The sequence below is a fragment of the Eurytemora carolleeae genome, unplaced genomic scaffold, assembly GCF_000591075.1.
Source record: "Eurytemora carolleeae unplaced genomic scaffold, Eaff_2.0 scaffold1095, whole genome shotgun sequence".
NCBI lineage: Eukaryota > Metazoa > Arthropoda > Copepoda > Calanoida > Temoridae > Eurytemora > Eurytemora carolleeae.
In genome coordinates, this window is record NW_019396982.1 from 46,618 (window position 1) to 68,105 (window position 21,488).

The 21,488-nt window shown below is 33.2% G+C and overlaps 1 protein-coding gene and 1 long non-coding RNA gene across 6 annotated transcripts; one reads left to right on the plus strand and one right to left on the minus strand.

Moving 5' to 3' along the window:
* Positions 1-620: 620 nt before the first annotated feature.
* LOC111710771 (protein Shroom2) lies at positions 621-11,555 on the plus strand. 5 transcript variants are annotated; one of them, XM_023484898.1, is made up of 17 exons: positions 621-822; positions 905-952; positions 1,353-1,446; positions 1,641-1,680; positions 1,737-1,794; positions 1,936-2,106; positions 2,930-3,018; positions 3,075-3,141; positions 3,763-3,836; positions 4,762-4,940; positions 5,014-5,094; positions 5,244-5,279; positions 5,555-5,648; positions 8,185-8,282; positions 8,742-8,839; positions 9,716-9,811; positions 10,480-10,688. In XM_023484898.1, exons 1-17 carry the CDS (start codon positions 659-661, stop codon positions 10,541-10,543), a joined length of 1,551 nt encoding a protein of 516 aa, XP_023340666.1. In that variant the 5' UTR covers positions 621-658; the 3' UTR covers positions 10,544-10,688. The 5 variants fall into 5 exon arrangements, 4 of the variants coding, with proteins under 4 accessions (XP_023340666.1, XP_023340665.1, XP_023340668.1 ...); XM_023484897.1 differs by having other exon boundaries at positions 622-822; positions 1,933-2,106; XM_023484900.1 differs by having other exon boundaries at positions 624-822; positions 1,933-2,106; positions 9,716-9,872; positions 10,480-10,563.
* LOC111710772 (uncharacterized) lies at positions 5,676-18,207 on the minus strand. The gene is made up of 3 exons (XR_002767129.1): positions 18,157-18,207; positions 6,557-6,629; positions 5,676-5,861 (listed from the first exon to the last, which is right to left on the minus strand). It is a non-coding gene; the product is annotated as an uncharacterized LOC111710772 (long non-coding RNA).
* Positions 18,208-21,488: the final 3,281 nt, after the last annotated feature.

The window sequence follows — 21,488 nt, forward strand, 5'->3', positions numbered from 1 at the left end:
TTGGAACCCGGGTTTCACAAATGGGTTTACCCAGTTTTGTAGATATCGATATTTTTGTTTTGAAATATTATTTTATTTAATCCTTTATATCTTACCATTTTTATCAAATCTCTTAAATCAAAATCTACACAAATAATAAGACCCCAAAAAGGAAACTCGGAAGTTTCGTTCAACGATACTCTTTTAAATTTCAGGCTCAGTAAATCACATGTACAATTATTCCAATCAATGTACAGTGTACATACATCACACTAGTCCAGTAAATCACATGTACAAGTATTCTCAAGACGACTTTTCTATTTAAGTTTTGATTTCTCACAAGCTTTATTTAATTTACAAGTAAACTAATACAACGCTGTTAGATGACATGTTTATAAACATGGCTCTATGCTGTTTGAAAGCATTGTAGAAATCAAAAATTGATATTGTAAGTCGTCTTCGTTGTATTGATATATACGACGACGACTGTAGTATGTATGTAGACTGGGGAAGGATGAATACAACTTAGAACACTACACTAGTTCTGTTTTTAATTTTGATTTTAAAATCCTTCATCCATCAATTTAAAGTCCTGGAGGAAAATCTATTTTTCCGTCCTTTTCTTGATTGCTGTAGAGTTTAGAGTTAATTAAGCCAATTTAATTGTTCCAGGATAAGAATGGTTTCACAGTGCAATAAACCCCCAGTCCTTCCCCCTACACCTCCCCTCTCCCCATCCTTACCTCCGCTCTCCCCCTCCCCACCTCCCCTCTCCCCCTCCCCACCTCCCCTACCTCCTAAACCGGCAAATACAGATCTAATCTTCGATCTAGAAAAAGTCAGGTAAATATAAATATTATGAATTAAAAGCATAAAAAGAGATTGTTTATATAGATGGTAACAATAATAATAATAATACTTGCAGGTTGGGAAAATGGAAAAGAATGCAGACAGAAGAACAGCAACGCCTGAGGTCACTTCTTATTTCAGAATTTTATGAATTCTCATTTTAAAATACTCAGAATAGCTTATATTTTGTGATTAGGAACACAACCAAGCTTCGTCTTTGAGATTCCCAATCTGGTTTTCTGAATTAACATTAGCCGGAGAACCGGTACAAGGATTTACCGGTACTATATTGTAGCTGTACTATATTTGCATTTACTCGTACCAAACAGTCTAGACTACCCAGTGTAAAGTCTACCCAGCACGTTTAATAAATACAGGATGACAAGATCCGTGTGCTTTGAGTGCTAAGATAGGCTTAATTGTTATTTAAATTGAAAAATAGTATATAATGTGTATTTTCAAATAGGTCTACAATCTCTTTAACATGTGCATTGTGGCAGTGTGCATTTTGTTTTAATTTTCAGAGGATTAAGCCGGAGCCCCACCCCACCCTGTCGTCCTCCAAAACCCCTAATTCTCAAAATTGGAGACAACATCTCACTCTCTGCAGATTTCCAGGAAAGCGTGTAGTTTTTAACAGGATTTCACAAACTTTTCACAACTTTTTTCTTGTAAAAACTAATTAAATGTTGAAGAACTAGCAATAAAAATCAAGCATTAAACATCAATGTCAACACCTAGTGAAGCAATTTTAAATTTCACGTTTCTGATATTTTTCTCATTTTTATTTTCATTTTCATGCTTAAATCCAGGATTTGACCGTTATCCCTGACAACTTCAAGAATGATAAAGGTGAGAATAATCTTAATTTTCTAAATTTATAATTTGATTATTTTGTATCCGTTCAGGAAACTTCAATCCAAAAACATCTTTCCAGTTACGCTGCGGTTGCAGAACATCTACCAGGCAAATACTTTTAGATGTTCAAGGGTTAGTTCAGGAATTCTAAAAAGTTAACAGATGGGGTCGAACATAGATAGTAATGGTTTAATCCACAAAGTTTCAAAGTTTCGCGACGCAATCATTTAAAATGAATAATTTTAGTAGACCGTTGTGGATACCAGACTCAGTTAAACCTAATCAAGATATAAAAATTCTTGATCAGGAGAAGAAAAAGATAAAAACAGGAGTTGACGTCAGGAAAGTTAAAACAGGAGTTGATGTCAGGAAAATTAAAACAGGAGTTGATGTCAAGAAGATTGACCAAACAGTTACAGGGTAACCAGCTTCACATTGGATCGATTATTGTTATAATATGGGATTTCTAAAATGTTCTTTTTTTCTAAATATTTAAATACTGTAGGCGTAACTTTAGGTGAATTTTCATTTGTGGCATTTCCGATTCACAACGTCCTTCTTGTAATGGAAGATCATTTGAAATTACAAGGACAGCCTCTTAAAAGTTAAAAATCTGTTTACTCCAGTGAATTCGAGGATTCTTCTGTTGGGATTAACTTGTCAGCAAATCTTGGATTTGATACCGCCTGTCGTGATATAGAATATACGATAAGCTTTTCTAATCAAAATCTAGAAAATCCTTTTCTAACCAAGCAATATGGCTGCTTAATGAGTTCTACAGACAGAGGTGAATTCAGAGGGATTTCAAATAGATGGTTTGAGGTTTTCAAAGCTTCTTTCTACAAATAGATGCTTTTTTTAGTTAGACACCTAGAGTTAGAACCTTAAGTTAGAAACCTTGGGTCAGAAACCTTGGGTTAGAAACCTTGGGTTAGAAACCTAGAGTTAGAAACCTAGAGTTAGAAACCTAGAGTTAGAAACCTAGAGTTAGAAACCTATGAGTCAGAAACCTAGAGTCAGAAACCTAGAGTTAGAAACCTAGAGTTAGAAACCTAGAGTTCAAAACCTATGAGTCAGAAACCTAGGGTTAGAAACCTCCTTTTAACTCAAACAAAAAATTTCTATAATATACTTTGTCAATTTAATTTAAGATCAAAATTTAAAATATTAAGTTGTCATGATTAATTATATTTGTAAAATTTTAACATTTATTACAAATCCAATGTGATGTGATCGCATACAGAAGTTCAAGAAGACTGCAGATTGATGATGAGAATAACAAGGTTCCCTCTGCAGATTTATCAAACATTAACTTCAATAATATCCATCCAGGTCAAATCAAATTTTTGCTTATTATATCTGTAAAAAAAATTAAATTTAATGTTTAGACCTTGAAAGTCTCAAAGAGGAGAAAATAGGGGTTAATGATAAAAACATTGAAAATGAGTCTGAGAGGTTAGTTTAATCTTTTTTATCTAGGTTTCACATAAATTCTTTTTATATTAATCGAAATGTGTCCTTAAGTTACAGAATCAATCAAGAAATCTTAAAAACTTTTGTCGAATAAATTATAAACATGAAAAAGAGACGAAATATGCTTTGTGTACCATTTATTTTGTGTTTTGAAGTCATTTCAATCTTGATAAATCCTTGAATAGCAGAATTAACGTTAAACAGTTTTCTACTTTTGTTTACTTACATTTTCTAGATTTCTGAAGAAGGGTTAAATTCATAAAAACAAGATTTAGATCATTTAACCATCAGATTCAAATATAAACAATAAAAGATAAGATGTACATTTTCTCGTTTCGTCGTTCTTTCATCTATTTTCCTTCCCTGTTAGTAATTTTTTTACCGAGTCTGATATACACGGACAAGTTTTTATGGATTTCACATTTGAGGTCTACCATCATGTTCGGGTTCTTAAAGTTTTTAATTCCAATATTAGTTGTTTTAACTAACTTAACCTTTATAAGCTTTTAAATCATGAGTTGAATCAGCCGTCAATTAAAAAGTTTGTGTAAACTTACATCAAACCTTGATTTGTTCGTTGTTTATCCTAAACCTGTTTTTAAGGTTGAAAAGATTAAGCTTTGCCTCCTCCTCCTCCTCATTGGATCTATCCACTACTTCATCAATAACTATTCAAGGTAGAATTTACACACCAAACTAATTATATTTAATTATGTTCAAGCCCCGGCAAGAATAAACTGATGGTATATACATATGTACATAACGTATAGTGTACACTCATGTTGTCTTTTTTTTCTATGTGACAACTTGTTAACGTGAATGTTTACCTTTTTGAATTGGATTCCGATTTTTTTTACGTAACGTAACGTTTATAACACTCAGGAGTCAGAACTAACAAGGGCTTGAAGCGTTCTGTTTCTTCAATTTACATTCATTCATGTTTTAATAAAAAATAATTCAAAAATCTTTAATTTACAGAGATGTCATGTAATACTTTTTGTTTAAATAGCATTCACCGACAAAAAAAAGCATAAAAAAAGAAAAACAAATGTTAAATTGGTCAAATTGGGATCAGCACAGTTTGCTGGTCTATAAGGATTGAACTGTTAAACCTGCGTGAGACAAAGAAAATCAAAAATGAATATTAATAAAATAATTTTTTCATGTGTGAAAGGTGAAGATTCAATATTAAACCTTGGTGGGTATGTAATGTTAGCACAGAAGTACAGGATCCGAGCTGATATCGGATACAAGATCCTCCTCGGATACTAGACGAACACTGATGCATATATTCTTGTTTACAAATTCCGCCCAAAGAGAACTGGTTCCAATATGTAAGCAGAGTATACGCGACCGCAATTATCTTTCCTTGCATTAGTACCTTGGGCCGGTCTATCTGTAATGGTAAAGTTTATATGTACAATGTACATAAACTGGTACTTGCCGGTCTAGTATACACCCCGGCCCATGGTATTTGGATTTATGGAAAAGTATTGGCTGTCTGGATCTTTGTTCATGGTCAATATTCGTCCTTGGGTAAACAGAAATTAAGAAATTATAATCCAAATTATTTTGGAGAGCTCTGTATCATTCATTGTTAAGGTTCAAGTAATGAAACCCTGTTTGATGTTTTCCAAGATAATTCTCAAGCTCATCTTCAAGAAACTAAACTGGAGGAGATTAATCCTGCTTCAAAAATAAACCTTTCCACTCCCTTGAGATTGAAATGTTCGAATAAAAATACCGAGAGCAGTTCAAATTGTCGGAATAAGAATAAAAAGGTAAAACAGAAAAAAATATAACGCATGTAAAATTTTCATTTTAAAACTATTCAATTTACTGGGTTTTTTTTAGAAAAAGGAACTTTTGGCGGCAATATGGCGACGTGTTGATTTCTGGCGATGTAGAAAACTTGAAATCGACAGAGAAATTAAGGAAAATTTCAAACATTTTGTGAATTATCTTTTTTATTTTCTGTAAAACTTTCTTACTTCAGTCTTCTTCTGAATGTGTAAAATGTTGGTCATTTTCTTGCTTTTCACTGTTGTAAAAGTTCCGGGAAAGCTTGAAATTAGAATTTGTAGGAAAATGAAGAAATAAGACAAGACATTGAATATAAGGTACAAAAAAACATAAATTTAAGAATATTATGATATCCGTAATTACCAAACAAAAAATAGATATTACCTGAATATATATAAATCACATTGCTCCAATCGTTGCATGATCCGAGCCGGTACAACATGTACTGTATATACATTCAGTCGTACTGTCCTGTCTGGGCTACCAAGTGAAAGTCAACCCAGCACGTTTTATGCAGCAAATGTAGTCTGGCAAGACCGACCACAGTGATATATATATATAGATGAATAATGATTAATGAATATATATCTAGTTGCAAGGATTGGCGAGGACTAGTGAGAGTATAAAGTTTTGTAGTTTAGTTCAAGATATTGATAGAATAACTAAACTGATGCTTATCCTCTCAGGTAATTTAGAATTTACATCAAAACTAGAAATATAAGATTAAAAGGTTAAACATATAAAGTACGTAAACTGTAAACAAGAATACAAGGACGACATATCGTGCCACGTATTTTATTTTTTTATTTAACTTCTTTCATTTTATATTTTATATTTTATATTACCTAAATTGTAAACATTTACGTCCTTATGCCCTTTCTTTGTGCAAAATGTTAGCACTTAATAAATATCTATATATTTTAAATAATGCATCAAAGAAATTGAGTCTTTGACACAAACTCAAATTTTTTGATCCCTTTATCTTTGCAACTTGATGGTGTAAACCTATGGTATTTCAAAGTAAGATTATTTGATCTAACAGGATGCATAGTTTGAAATATCTATGGTCTTCGACATCAGGTTGCAAAGATACGGGGTTAAAAAATCAGAGTTGTTGGAAAAGACTCAATTCTTTTGTGCGTCACACTTCATATTATTGAGGATAAAAGGACGCACACACGTGTCACAGAAAATGAAGCTCTATGGATTTACACAATTTGGTTTTATATCATTAAAAATTTTATAATTTTTGTATTAAAACGATAATATCATAGATAGATAGACAGACTAATATAATCTTTTTTCTGTCTTTTTTTTTAACAATCAGTAAATAATGAAGACACAGTCTGTCAATTTAAAGTTTTAGAAAAAATAAACTGTTCTACATTTCAGAGTATTTTTTGAAGTGTTTAATATTTTTGTAAATAAAAAAGACATTTTTCGTTCAAAGTATACTTTTCTAAAATAAAAGATTTAAAAAAATTATACATTTAACATTTTAATAATTTACGTGAATTGGTCCGACAAAATTTGTAAAGTAAAGATATTTAGCAAGCCAGCATTTGATTAATAATTGAAAAAGGTTGTAATGTACCTTTAACATAGCGTATTTATAATGAGGAAAAGTCAATTTTTCATCCACTTTGCCTCAGCTACTCACATATCCTCTAAATTGTGCCAACTTCAATTAATAGATAAAATTACTTTAAAAATTACCTCTGAAAATTTATATTCTTAAATGAGATTCCGGAATTCCTAAATGAATTGCAAAATATTCAACTTAGTTCATCCCCCTCGTTCAAGCTTAAAATCTCATGAATAGTTTCTCTGTAAAGAAAAGATCGGGTTACCGGTTTCCCTCTGCTTTTTACAATTTCCCCAAGTTGACATGTCAACCTTAAACAGTTCAACTTAACTGAAAAGACGGAAAAATATTTAAAAGTGTGAAATGTGCAGTTTGACAAAACTGAAATGTACTTTTTGAAGTTTAAAACAGAAGCTTCATTTTTCAACTTTATGTTTAAAGTTGTTTATTTTATTATTGTGCACTTTAACAGAAAGTATGCAGAAAGTTGCAACTAATTTTTACAGTAAATGAATGGACATTGAAGTTTGAACAATGGAAACAGTGTGTTAAAATATTTAGATTCTGCCTTTACAAATATTTTATTCAATTTACAATTTAGATGGGCTTGGGGGGGGGGGGGGTTGAACAATTTCAAAATTTGTAAAAATTTCAATTTATTTACTTGACCGCTTTATGAAAAACTCATAAGACGTACAGCCTCGTTTTTATAATTTCTTTGCCTTGCATTTAATATCAGAAATCAAAGACAACTTTCAAGCCGTCTCTTAGTTCTCATGTTTATTGGGACACCCTGTATATCATATAAAGGAGTAATGAACGTCTTAATGTCGTCTTTGCATCTCAAATTAATTTTTGTCTTCAGTTGATTTAAACAAAAGAACTACGTTTTTCCCCTTTACAAAATACATATTACAATTTTTTTGGAATTAGGAACATAAAAAAAGACTTTTTACCGCTAAAAGAATTCGATAATTTTCGTAAAAAAAATCAGAGTCTTGTGTAAATAAGGGACTTTTATGAATATTTATGAACATCAATTATTGTTTGAAAAGTTTTTAATTACTTATTTGAAATAAATTGTTTTTTTTTTATAAATCTTATTACGCTAGCCTATCCCCCAGGGGCCTGCAGGTGCACGCTAACCTAGCCCACAGGGACCTGCATGTGCACGCTAGCCTAGCCCGCAGGGACCTGCATGTGCACGCTAGCCTAGCCCCCAGGGGCCTGCAGGTGCACGCTAGCCTAGCCCACAGGGACCTGCATGTGCACGCTAGCCTAGCCCGCAGGGACCTGCATGTGCACGCTAGCCTAGCCCACAGGGGCCTGTAGGTGCACGCTAGCCTAGCCCCCAGGGACCTGCATGTGCACGCTAGCCTAGCCCCCAGGGGCCTGCAGGTGCACGCTAGCCTAGCCCCCAGGGGCCTGTAGGTGCACGCTAGCCTAGCCCCCAGGGACCTGCATGTGCACGCTAGCCTAGCCCCCAGGGGCCTGCAGGTGCACGCTAGCCTAGCCCCCAGGCGCCTGCAGGTGCACGCTAGCCTAGCCCCCAGGCGCCTGCAGGGTAAAATTGACTTAGCTTTTTTCAATTCTAAAAAGTTCGGTCTTTTTTCATCGATTAAGTAAAGAATTCCTAGGTTGTCTGGCGCGGTTAGAGAATAATCTCTACTATTGTGTTGAAGCTGATATTAGTATTATATCAAGGAAGAAGGAGAAAATACTTCAACAAATTGAGGTTTTTGAAAAAATTTAATTTTAAATAAATAAGAAATCAAATATGTTTCGAAACAGTAATATGATATTTGAAATAAAGGTACTGGGAACGTAATTTCAAGTAACCCTCCATTTATAAAGTAACATGTGCGATTTACACCCTAGATTTAGATATATACTTCTTAAAAAATTACAAAAATTACATGCCGAGAAACCTCGCAAGTGTACACTAGCATGAAGTGTGTGTACACTGTGCAGTGTTCACTGTTGTGAATCCGACATTCCATATTACGAATTGAAGGTCACTTTAAATTACAGTCATATTAATTGGCACCTTGTTTGTGAAAACCCTTCCTTTTTTAACTTCGGCGATTTGATCTAGCACAATCTATCTTAGAAAATATATGTATAGATTAAAAAAATTTGAAGATTAAAAAATCAAAAATTAGAGTTTTTGGTTTCACATTTTTTAATTTTGAAGGATGCGCGGCATTTAGAAAGTTTTGTTGAAAGAAGAGCATCCGAAGTTTGTCAACTAGTGGAAAAATATCTTCAGTCTGCTGATATTGTTAAATATAGGTAATATATAGATATATTCTATTTAATATATTGTTAAATTAGGTAATATATAGATATATTCTATTTAATATATTGTTAAATATAGGTAATATATAGATATATTCTATCTAATATATTGTTAAATATAGGTAATATATAGATATATTCTATTTAATATATATTTATGACAAGGGCGGATTTAAGAATATACTGAAGGGGAACATTTAAATATCGAGGCACAAATATCACAAAGGACCTGAAGCTTCCGCGGGAAAACAAATATACTCTGTAAACCAGGAACCATAAAAGTCTCTAAAGGGTAGTTAAGTTAGATACTTTTTCTAATACATTATTTGGGTCACGCTTTAACTGAAGCTGAGCATGTCCGGGCTGAATTAGAATAAAATCGTTCCAGTTTCGTTTCATCATTTTAAAGTCATAGAATTTATCTAATCCTAAAATCAAACCTGAGTTACCATGGGGTTAATTACAAGTTTAACACTCGGGAAAGCGAAAACTTTCGGACATTTTTATTTTGCTTTTATTTGCTGTGGAGAAGCATGGTAGTCACAAGTTTTCAGTTCTTAGGGGAATAAACTGTAAACATTGACGACAAGTCAACCATGAAAGTTAGAACACAGTCCTTTAAGAATGTTATTTGGATCGGCGTGTCCTATACAATTCAGGTTTAAACACTGAGCGATCCAGGCATACAACTTAAACTTGAATGCAAAGATGGTCGTATTCAATATCAATTAAGGGTTACCGTGCACACTGCACACCATTAGAGAATATATTCTTTAAATCTGTTGCCAAAATGAAATTCTTCTACACTTTTTTCTTAACATTTTTTAAAAATCGCAACCTTAATATTTATAACAGGTTGAATTTATTTAGGAGGTTTTTGAGTAACAAGACGAGACTTATAGTCGAGGGAAGAGAAACAGAGGAGAGAGTTAGATTAGCTCTGCAGCAGATCAATATAATACAAGGGTATACTATAAACAGAGGAGAGGGTTAGATTAGCTCTGCAGCAGATCAATATAATACAAGGGTATACTCTAAACAGAGGACTGTAAACATTAAAACAGCAAGAAAATAATTTAAGATTGAAAATGAGGAAATTCATAAATCTGTCCTTAACTGAAAATATAAAAACCTTTCCCTAAAAAATTACTCTAATTTGAGAAGGAAGAAGAAAGAATCTTGAAACCTGTAAGGAATCCAATAACAAATTTTTCTGAAAATCAGTTTCCAAGTTTTTCAATAAAAATAAATTAACAATTTATAGAATAATGAAGCGGATATTCTAGTTTCTTGTGAACATTATTTTTATTTATTAAAAAATTGTTTAAGAAAAAGGAAAATTTGATTTTTTAACGTTTTTTCAACATTTTGGTAAATTCGGAAACAAAACTTGATTTTTAAAGAAAGTGCATACCTTTTTAATTAATATGTTTTTGCAATCTGTTTTTCATATTTCTATCATTCATTGACTATTTGTTCTCGCAGAATTTAGCGACATCATGTTGGACAGATGTTTAGATTAGAGCATTTATTACAGTTGAAGCAAGTTTCTTGTCCATTTATTGAAGAAATCACACGAAATAAGTAAAATGTTCATGGTCAATATGTAAATAATAAAACGACTCTATTTTTAGGCAATCACAAATGAACTTGAGAGATGAAATGAATTACAGGTTGCAATCATTCACCAAATTCTAGAATTCATTCTTCTGGAAGATTCAAATGAAGCATTGGTACGAAGTTTTCCAAATTCTAAAATCGAATAATATCGAATCACACAGGTCTGCCGCCTTAGTAATTGTACGGTCCAAACTAGGAACTCAAAGTTTGGTCCAGCTCGGATATTCAATATATTCTATTTAATATATATTTATGACAAGGGCGGATTTAAGAATATACTGAAGGGGAACATTTAAATATCGAGGCACAAATATCACAAAGGACCTGAAGCTTCCGCGGGAAAACAAATATACTCTGTAAACCAGGAACCATAAAAGTCTCTAAAGGGTAGTTAAGTTAGATACTTTTTCTAATACATTATTTGGGTCACGCTTTAACTGAAGCTGAGCATGTCCGGGCTGAATTAGAATAAAATCGTTCCAGTTTCGTTTCATCATTTTAAAGTCATAGAATTTATCTAATCCTAAAATCAAACCTGAGTTACCATGGGGTTAATTACAAGTTTAACACTCGGGAAAGCGAAAACTTTCGGACATTTTTATTTTGCTTTTATTTGCTGTGGAGAAGCATGGTAGTCACAAGTTTTCAGTTCTTAGGGGAATAAACTGTAAACATTGACGACAAGTCAACCATGAAAGTTAGAACACAGTCCTTTAAGAATGTTATTTGGATCGGCGTGTCCTATACAATTCAGGTTTAAACACTGAGCGATCCAGGCATACAACTTAAACTTGAATGCAAAGATGGTCGTATTCAATATCAATTAAGGGTTACCGTGCACACTGCACACCATTAGAGAATATATTCTTTAAATCTGTTGCCAAAATGAAATTCTTCTACACTTTTTTCTTAACATTTTTTAAAAATCGCAACCTTAATATTTATAACAGGTTGAATTTATTTAGGAGGTTTTTGAGTAACAAGACGAGACTTATAGTCGAGGGAAGAGAAACAGAGGAGAGAGTTAGATTAGCTCTGCAGCAGATCAATATAATACAAGGGTATACTATAAACAGAGGAGAGAGATTTATATCTCCGGTAATATTGAAAGCACAAAAAACGCAGACCACTTTTTGGAAATGTCAGGGCTAGGAGAATTGTGTGATAATTGGTTCAAGAATCACACATGTTAAAGTAGATAGAAGACTAAATGTCAAAAATAAATTCAAATATCAAAGACGACTTTCAAGTCGTCTTGCTATTGTCATGTTTCGTGGGACACCCTGTATATATCATAACTAGGGAACCCCTTGACCGTTTTGCCTCAAATTTTGATTGAGGAACTCGGGAAACCCACGAGAATGTTTAAGTGCGGGTAATTGGCGGGAGTAACTTTTAGTTACCTGGGCAGCGCTGGGTTCCCAAGCTAGTATTAAATATTATTAAAATAAATTTCTGTGATATTATTTTTGTAGAATTTGTTTCAACGTACATATTTATTTGTAAAATTGTAATATTTAAACAAATAAAACAATTATATAACCTTTTTTTGTTGCTATTCTGTCATGATATAATTCTTTTATTTAACTTGTTAGAAAGAAAAAATGAGAATACAACGTATATATTGCTTCGTGAATGCGTTATATTTAGGGTTGAAAATTCGAACAATTTGTTTTGTTTTTGTGTGTATAATTGTTCTAATATTTAGATTAACATAACGCTTGGTGGTTCTTTTTGGTTTTATAGTCCCTTTTAGGCATAGAGTATAGAGTCCTGTTAGTATAGCATGTTATAGATATTTAGACTATTTAAAAAAAATTTCTTCAACTTAAAAAAGTAGCTAGTGTTTTCTGAAGCATATACAATAAAAGCACAAATTTAAGAATTTCACAGAAACTATTGTGTTTTGTGAATTGCTGCTGAAATCGTTTGATTAGTACATGAAACCATTGTGAAATAATATAAAATTTGCTATCTTTATACAAAACTGTAATAGTTCTTTACAATTGAAGGAATTTGTGAAATTTAGATAAACAAAAAATACATGTATCATTATAATCTATTTTATCATGTTGAGATTTTTCGAAAAAAAAGGTTTTTGGTGGATGTAAAAGCCAAATATTTTTTATTGGAGACCAAGATGCGGGGCGTGGAGACAGAATGGTGGAGGCTCACGTAGCGAGAGGCACAGAGGCGGTTTTGCTGGGCCTGGAAGTCATTCTGCAAATATGGAGACTCGGAGGTCATTTTTGAGTGCTCATGGCGCCTCTGCACCCCCTCCCTCGACATTTACTGGTATATCATATCGGTAACTCCAGTAGTAAATTTGAAAACACGTTTTACGTATGAAGGAATGTAATACAAAAAAAGGTAAAATTTAAAATTTTTCCTGGGCCGAATTTAATTAATTTGAGCTATGTCGCTTAAATTGCTACTGACGGTTTAAATTTGAACCACTGATTCAAAGTTAAAGATCAAGGAAGGCGCGGCGGTAGGCAGTTCAAATGAATAGAATTAATATTTTATAGTAATTCATTCATTTATACACCGCTATGTTGTGAAACATGAAGGTATGGTTTCATTTTCCACGCATCAATAAAGAATGCTATTAAATTTTATTTTATCTAACAATTACATAAAAATGCTGTGATTAATTTGATTGACACATAAATATTATTATACGGCATCATATTTCACACAATGCTGCGCTCTATATAGTGTATATATATATTATAATATACTGTGTTTTATACGGTTTTCAAATTTCCCCAATATATTTATCTTTAAAGGTATATTATGCTTGTCATGGGTTGGGTGTTGGTTTGTTAGTTTGTATCCAATAAACATAAAAATGGTTGAACCGAACAGGCACATTTATTAATTCTAACAAATATCACCCAAGGGAAGATTTATGCAAGCTTCAAAACTTACGCTACAGAAAAAATACGACTTTTTAAAATTTTTGGATACTTGTAAACAGAAAAATCTACGAAATTTTTGTTTATGAAAAGGAAAGAAAAAATGGAGACTTGAAAAATGAAAGGTAGTTAAAAATTAAAATTGTCACTAGAAAATGTCTAGTTTTTTAAATTTGAGTTAAATATCTATTCCATCCATATATCCTATAATGTCAATCATAAATTATTTTTCAGAATTTATTTATTCAAGATTTTCATTAAAACACATTTTCGAATTATTCCAAATCAAATTAGACAAAAAAGTCCAATCCTAGCCCTAGGATGAATTGAAGGGGAGAGATAAACAAACCGTGAATTCTTTGTTCATATTTGTGTTAAAATAAATACGTGAGAGAATTTGATTCTGTGGTTTGAAGCAATAGATTTCATAATTTGCATGGTTCGTTTAACTGTTTAACATGTTTTATTTAATTATTTTCCCCTTTGATTTTCTTGCAATATTTTTAGGAATTCATGGCGCTCATTCCACCATCAATTCCAAGAAAACCCAGTGCTAAGAAAAGACAAAAAAGTTTAAAATACCGTTTGTATTGAAATAAATTATTATCTTTCAGGATAATATAAAGCTGTAACTACTAGACATTTAAAATTCGGTGATGGTGATGAACTAAACCTCTGTAGAGTAAAAAAAGTAGATGTTAGTTCCACATTTATTGAAAATATATTTCGGTCTGGGTTGACCGTTGTCAGTTCTAACGATATAATTACCATTAAAATCGATAAAAATTTTTTTTTGTTAAAAATCACAAGAAAATAAACAAACAAAAAAGATTATTCAAAATAAAAATTTGTGCTGTCAAATGGACATAAGGGAAACGAACTCAGATTATGAGATGGAAAAAAGATAATTTGCAAATATTCACTTTAAAAAAAAATGTTTTAAGACAATTATTATTCCTTGAGATTGTTTCTGTCACAAAGGTTAAAAACAAACTGTTTAGATGTATGTGTATAGAGTGGTGGTGGGGGTCGAACTAATTAACAAACTTTTGCGTATATCAGGGGGAGGGGGGGACGGCTTGTTTAAGGAGCTGTATTTAAACCTTTTAAAGAATTGGACATAAACAATACTCTTTTTTAAAAAAGATACTGAATAAAAGTTTACAATTAAATAAAAACTTTTTTTTTCTGTTCATTCCTCTGAGTTCAGTCATAAAATCTCTAATGTATTTAGATTCTCGTACTTCAAGTAAACTTCTTCCGAGGTCCCAACCCTTCCAAAGTACACTAACTTTTAGATGGTAGAGTTCATGTCCAGGAAGGTTAAAATGTTCTCCTGTAGGCTGGTTTGTATGGAGATTTCTAATGTAACCAATATGTTCTCTCACTCTTTCATCTAAAGATCTTGTTGTCTGTCCTATATATTGTAGTTTACAGTGTTNGGGGGGGGGGGGCGGCAAAACCTTCGCACCCCCCTGGGACTTCAGAATAGCTTCTCAATAGCACTTAAGGGAAAGAAAACCTTGTGTAAAACAAGAAAAATATCCATCTAGCACCCCCTCACTTAAATCCTATCCGCCCCTTCAACCAGGCCCTCAACTGAGAAGTTTTGTGAGGAGGCGGGGGCGGGGGAGGGCGGAGAGCCTAACCCCCAGTGTAACGACACCGTTTTATACAAGGCACAAAATTACGTGGAAGATGTATCAAAATTTCATTGTGACTCATTCTTTAGAATTTTTTAAACCTTGACATACAATTTCAGTATGCACATGTCTCATTTTTTTAGAAAACCCATCCCCCCCATAGACCACGAATGACCTTGAATCAGGTTTAAACAAGCAGTATAAACTAAGATCAATATCTTTGTGTGTGAATGTGAATGAATGAGATGGTTCAGGGCTAGACCTTGCTTTTATTCTTTGTTTCGTATTTTATTATGGTTTTCAACCTTTTAGCAGAATTACGCGACACAATGTGCACTGCAGTGCCTGGAGTCCTGGGCGTAGGCAGCTTGTATAGCGAGGTGTTTTAATAGAATTGGCTCCAGCAGAGGTATTATATAAAGAGTTAACCAGAAAACAGCGGAATAATCGTCGCCTTCGGTTTTTCTTTCTGTCGAAAAACAGCCGGGCGTAGTAGAGGTTTAGCCTAGGGGGTGCACTTTTATAGTGCGCCGAAATCTTTTTTTGTGCACCCCCCTAACGGTTGATGTGCATCCCCTCATAAATCCCGTATTAGGAAAAAAATAAAGCTTAAAATCTATATTAATTTGGACAATACATAATTACCAATCATACCATTATAAAATCTATAGTATAGTACAGAGCGTCCCATATCATATTAGATTATCTCTAATCTTTAACAACAAAATAAATCCTTAATACTCGAAAAACTTATTATTTTCCGCAAGAAAATTCTAATATAAGCCTTATGTTATTTTTCAAAATGATTAATTCTAATAAAATTTTCTGATTAGTCCCGAAAATCGTAATTCAGACCCGTTCTCGGTCTAATATATGTGGGACAGCTGTATATGATATAAAGTCCCCCAGTCTACAACAGTTTTTTGAAACTCGTTTTCTAGTCATATTTTTCCACTATATAGTCCCTTAATCGTAGGCCTCATAGCTAGAGTAATAAAACGAAGAGGTGAGCTTAGGTCAGATGTACATAATTCCGACCTCCCTATCAATTAATTAATAGAGTGGTCGGTTGTATACATCACGTTATGTTAACGTATCTAACACTGTACACTTGTATATAGAGTGATCGTATTTCTAAGGGGTGGTTTTATGTTATATATATTTGAATATTAGTATTGATAATTAGATAGACACTTAATATGGATTGTAAACACAGGATTGTATACTGCAGTGCATTCAAGTTCAGTTGTTTGTTTATTTTATTAAAAGTAGGACTAAATATTGCATTGCGAAAAAGTGCAAAAACAATTCTTTTTGTATAAAGGCTGGGGGGTCTGAATCTATGTATAGACGAGTGGGGCTTCCCACTTCCCACGCCCCCCCCCTCTCAGAAAAAGGCCTTAGCGAATAGGTATAGGGTTTAAATGCATGTTCATAGCCAAACTTTTCAAGGCCAGCTCATTGAAATAAAATTAGATCGACAACTTTTATGCAAAAAGGTCGAAAAAATGTTAAAAATATTTTTTTTGTTTAAAACAAATATCAAAGTGTGACACGTGTTTTAACACCCATTTTTCAAGGGCTTTTCAATAATATAGTTTTCAGATCTGTAGCTTTAGTCATAAAAAAAGTTATGGCCTATTTTAGATTTTGTTTACATACTCCGGTTTTTTATCGCCCTGCACCCTACCTTATGCATGAAAAAATTACAAAAAAAATCCTTTAAATTTCTATTTATGAAAAGTGAAAAAATTAGTCAAAAAACTAGAGGGGGAAGCCAAACGTCCCCCCCCCCCAGCCTGTTTAAAGTTAAGAGCTCCAGGTCGTCATCATTGTTTTATCTTTCTTTTGTGGGTAACCCTGCATACACTGTCATGTTTACAATAAAGAGTTTAAGAGATGAAAAAAAAATGTTTGAAATAAGAATGCTTTAAGCTAAAGGCATGCCCTAGAAACTTAATAAGTTAATATTTTTGCTAATAAATTGAAAACCTACAAATTTGATAATTGTCAAATGTTTGCTGTGAAATAAAGAAAGAAAATCTAAAAATTGGTGAATTCCATAAAATCTCCCTTAAAAATACAATCACTCATATACAAGTGTACAGTGTTAGATATGTAAACATATAGTGATGTACACAACCGACCATGTATTGTATTTCCTGGCAGTACTTGACTTTATTTCGTCTGTCCATAATCCATAATAGAAGATTTCTGATCGAAAATATAGTATTATTATTATTCAAATCTTTATGGGTCTATTCAATTTATATAACAAGTTGTTTACAAAAATTAATCACAATTGTTTTGCATAGGACATAATTTAAATTAAAAAATCGTAAATAACTGACGAATAGCTGGTGTTTTTAATCTAAAGTAAATTCAGCATTAAGCGGTACATAAGGACAAATTCAGCAGATTGAAAATATGTATAATACGTCCCTACTCAAAGTCATATATTAAGATATCCCATAGATCACATGCATGTTTATACTTATAGTAAAGACATTTATTAAATACATTTATTTAATGTTTGCATATGTTAATTACCTCAATTCAATTTAAAGGAATATCTAATAATTAATTCAATTGGACGGCTCCAATGGGGTTTAGCAACAGTGCTTTAGAAAAGGTGTAGCATAGGTGCACTAAACTAACCCTATATTAAAGAGGAGTATAAGTAACGAGCTCCAAAAGGAGTATACTAACGGAGTTTCAAAAGAGGAGTTATAGTAACGGAGCTCCAAGACCAAAAGAGGTACGTGTATTAGCGGAGCTCCAAAAGAAACTCCCGGGGGAGCGACTATACTGCCCCCCCCCCCCTATCTACGCCACTGGTGGGACACCCTGCAGTTGCGCGCCTGGAGCTGTAACAATTGAACTGCATGCGAGTGCAGAATAGTCGGCGAGATGGGTAAAAAATTTACAATTTCTTTTAAAATTGTTTTCTCAGAATCATGATGATTAAATGTTAACTCTAATATAGAGACAGTTTGCAGACTGCAGTTGACTCTTGAGACAGCAGTAGATTTTTTCTTATTAACTTTATTTTTGAGATTTAAAAATGACCGTTAAAAATTGCGTCATTTATTAGACTCAACCGCCCTTTAAACCTCTTTCTGTGTCTCACCAATGAGAAGAGAGTATTTCGAAATGTTTAACCAATCAGGATGGATGATTCACTACCACTGGTATTGTGTGACTAACTAGTTGGCCCAGTTGGGACGGGCCCGTGACGTCAGTCACACAGGCTCCGGCTCAGCAGAAGCTGTCAGTACTGTAAAGTGTTTATAGTTTGTTAGTGACGAACAGAAGGTGAAAGAAAACTGTGATTACAAGGCCTTGTGGTAAATATTAGGATAAACTGAAAGTGAAAACTCTTAAAGTTAAAAAGCATAAAACGAAATAAAGGTGTAATATTACATCTATAACTTGAAGAATAATGACTTGGAAATGGTTCAATTATTTGTTATACTCCTAATATTTACAATAAGTTACAATAATTTGTGTGATATTTAAATTGGGTCCGTCCTTTTATACGATTTTTGGGACCCCCCTCCCCCCCCCCTCCTATCAATTTTTTACATGACCACATATTTAGGTTTAGGTTTGTTTAAGACAATTTCTGGGTCATGGGGGGGGGTCCAAAAATCGCTCTCTAGAAAATTACCCAGGCTAGGGGGTCGAGTGATGAATTTAAGAACAACGCTATATGATAAATACACCATCATATATTTAAAATAAGTTTAGTTGTCGTCGTACTTCTATACAAGTTTAAACCTGTCAGTTCTTGCTTTCAAAGAGTTTTCAAATGCTTTCTTACCCACGCTTAACCAGTAACCACTCTTGTTTAATTGTAATATTCAGACCACCATTGTTTGTGGACCATACACAAAACACATGTTTTAATTCCAGAGTTCAGTTGTGGTTTTTAGGCCTTTTTTGGAAAAACGGCCCAGGGGTTGGGAACAATTTTTTTGGGTTTGTCCTTGAGAACAATTTTTAGACCCCCCCCTGGCCCCCTCCTATTAGTTTTATCACCAACTATTTAACCATTTTTTTCTCGCTTCACACGAATTTTCGACCCCCTTTCCGGAATTTTGGAATATTCAAAATTTCTCAGAAACATGAGAGTTTAACCTTTTCGTTGTATTCCTTTGAAGTGTTTTGACTTTATATGTTTTCTTTCGTATAAACCTGGGGGTTACAGATATAAACCTGGGGGTTACAGATATAAACCTGGGGGTTACAGATATAAACCTGGGGGTTACAGATATAAACCTGGGGGTTACAGATATAAACCTGGGGGTTACAGATATAAACCTGGGGGTTACAGATATAAACCTGGGGGTTACAGATATAAACCTGGGGGTTACAGATATAAACCTGGGGGTTACAGATATAAACCTGGGGGTTACAGATATAAACCTGGGGGTTACAGATATAAACCTGGGGGTTACAGATATAAACCTGGGGGTTACAGATATAAACCTGGGGGTTACAGATATAAACCTGGGGGTTACAGATATAANACAGATTGATCTACAGATTGATCTACAGATTGATCTACAGATTGATCTACATATTGACAGACAGATTGACAGACAGATTGACAGACAGATTGACAGACAGATTGACAGACAGATTGACAGACAGATTGATAGACAGATTGATAGACAGATTGACAGACAGATTGACAAACAGATAGACAGACAGATAGACAAATAGAAAGATGGATATACAGATAGATAGAGAACAGTCTTCAAAGTGTTAAGCTCAATAGATTAAATGTAAACAATAAATATTTTATTGTCTATCTACCTTGAAAATAATAAAAGGTAAGAAAATACTGCTTTGCCAGGCCTTTTTATAGCAAAGTTAATTGCCAACAATATTGCCAAACCTAGATTTAATATTGCTTTTTTGTTTGTTTTAAATCTAAATCTAGCAGTTTGTTTCTAAGCTAATCATGTAAAAGTTATGATAGCACAACCTTTAAATGTTGGTATACAAGCGGCCGTATTTTTTCACTTAATGTCAGGGGATATTAGTTCTAAAGCATGTTTTGGGCCATTTCTAGTTCACTGAGTGTTAGAAATGGGCATGTGGTCCCATATCTAGAGCAAAAATCTTTAGTAAAATATATCTCAAATTTTCTCATCCCTATACTTTTGGAACCAGGCAAGTGTGGTTTTGATATTTCAAGCTTAGATTATTTGATCTCACAGTAGGTCTATGATTTTGGGTTTCACAGATAAAGGAATTAGAGAATCATAGTTTGGGGCCACCAGCATTTACAGTTATATTGAAGTGCAAAATAGAAAATAAAAAATTTTTCTGAAAATAACTCGTTAATTTGAACTTCAAATCAAATTTGCAAGCTCGAGACCCCCCTTAAAAACATCCCAATTATACACTTTTTTAAGACTTTTTGGTTTTTGATAGGTTAAATATTTCTTCAGATATAGTTACTTGAAAATTCAAGTATTTGGCTTATGATGTACTTTTAGCAACTAGTATTGAGCATGATAAAATTAATTTTCAAAATAATTCTATTTATATTCTAAACCTTGTAAAACCCTGAGAGCAGATAACTTGACAATGTTTACCATGAAATACATTTTTTTGGATAAAAAACATAGTTTTAAAGCAAAGGAAATAAAAAAGTATCAAAAAATACAAAATGTTAATAACTGAGCCTTTTACGATTTTGTTGCTGCTTTTTATCTTTTGAACTATTGATATTAAAGCTGGTTACTTTGCCAATAGATTGCCAAAGTTACTGTGATTTTTAAGTGCAAAGCTGTTTATAGACGATTCTATTAGTCATTTTTTTTAAACAAACCAATCAAAAAATATCTCTGGTTCGAAAATATCATTTGATATTTTAAACTAAAAAAAGAAACGATTGAAAACGATCGAAATTAAGTTACGTGTCGTGTTGGTGCACAGTACGTTAATTATATTTTATTTGTTTATTTTTTAATGACATTTTTGAGAAATTATTTGATTTTCTGTTCTCTTCCTATTAATGTTTATTGTCTAACAAGACAGAGGAAGTAGAAGGGGGGGGGGGTCAGGTTATACGGCTTTTGGAGGATGATCTAAGGCGCGTGTCCCGAAATATTACGCGCATGCGTACTGTGAGTTGCTTCTGAGGATTAAGTATAGCTAGTGAAGGCAGGGTAGCGGTGGTGTTGACTGGATACTACGGGATACAATATTATATTTTTTTTTCTAGTTTATACACTGCCATGTGACAGCTCTGAACACGCCTTAATATCTAGTTCTAGATAGATATATATTATAGATAAATTTAATATATCATCTTGTTATATCCAACCTCAGTCTCTCTTGTCAACTATATCGTGGTTGTTGTGCATTGAATCAATACTGTTGCGACACTAGTGTTTTAACACGACAGGAAACCAGATACTTTACCCGACTTGAGGGGGGGGGGGG

What these genes read in the sequence shown, in the direction of transcription:
- LOC111710771 (XM_023484897.1), top strand. Translation starts at nt 659, where the DNA reads ATGGTTTCACAGTGCAATAAACCCCCAGTCCTTCCCCCTACACCTCCC. An exon ending in ATTGACCAAACAGTTACAGG is followed by an intron (nt 2,107 to 2,929) that starts GTAACCAGCTTC and finishes GATCGCATACAG; the next exon opens with AAGTTCAAGAAGACTGCAGA. An exon ending in CTTCAATAATATCCATCCAG is followed by an intron (nt 3,019 to 3,074) that starts GTCAAATCAAAT and finishes TTTAATGTTTAG; the next exon opens with ACCTTGAAAGTCTCAAAGAG.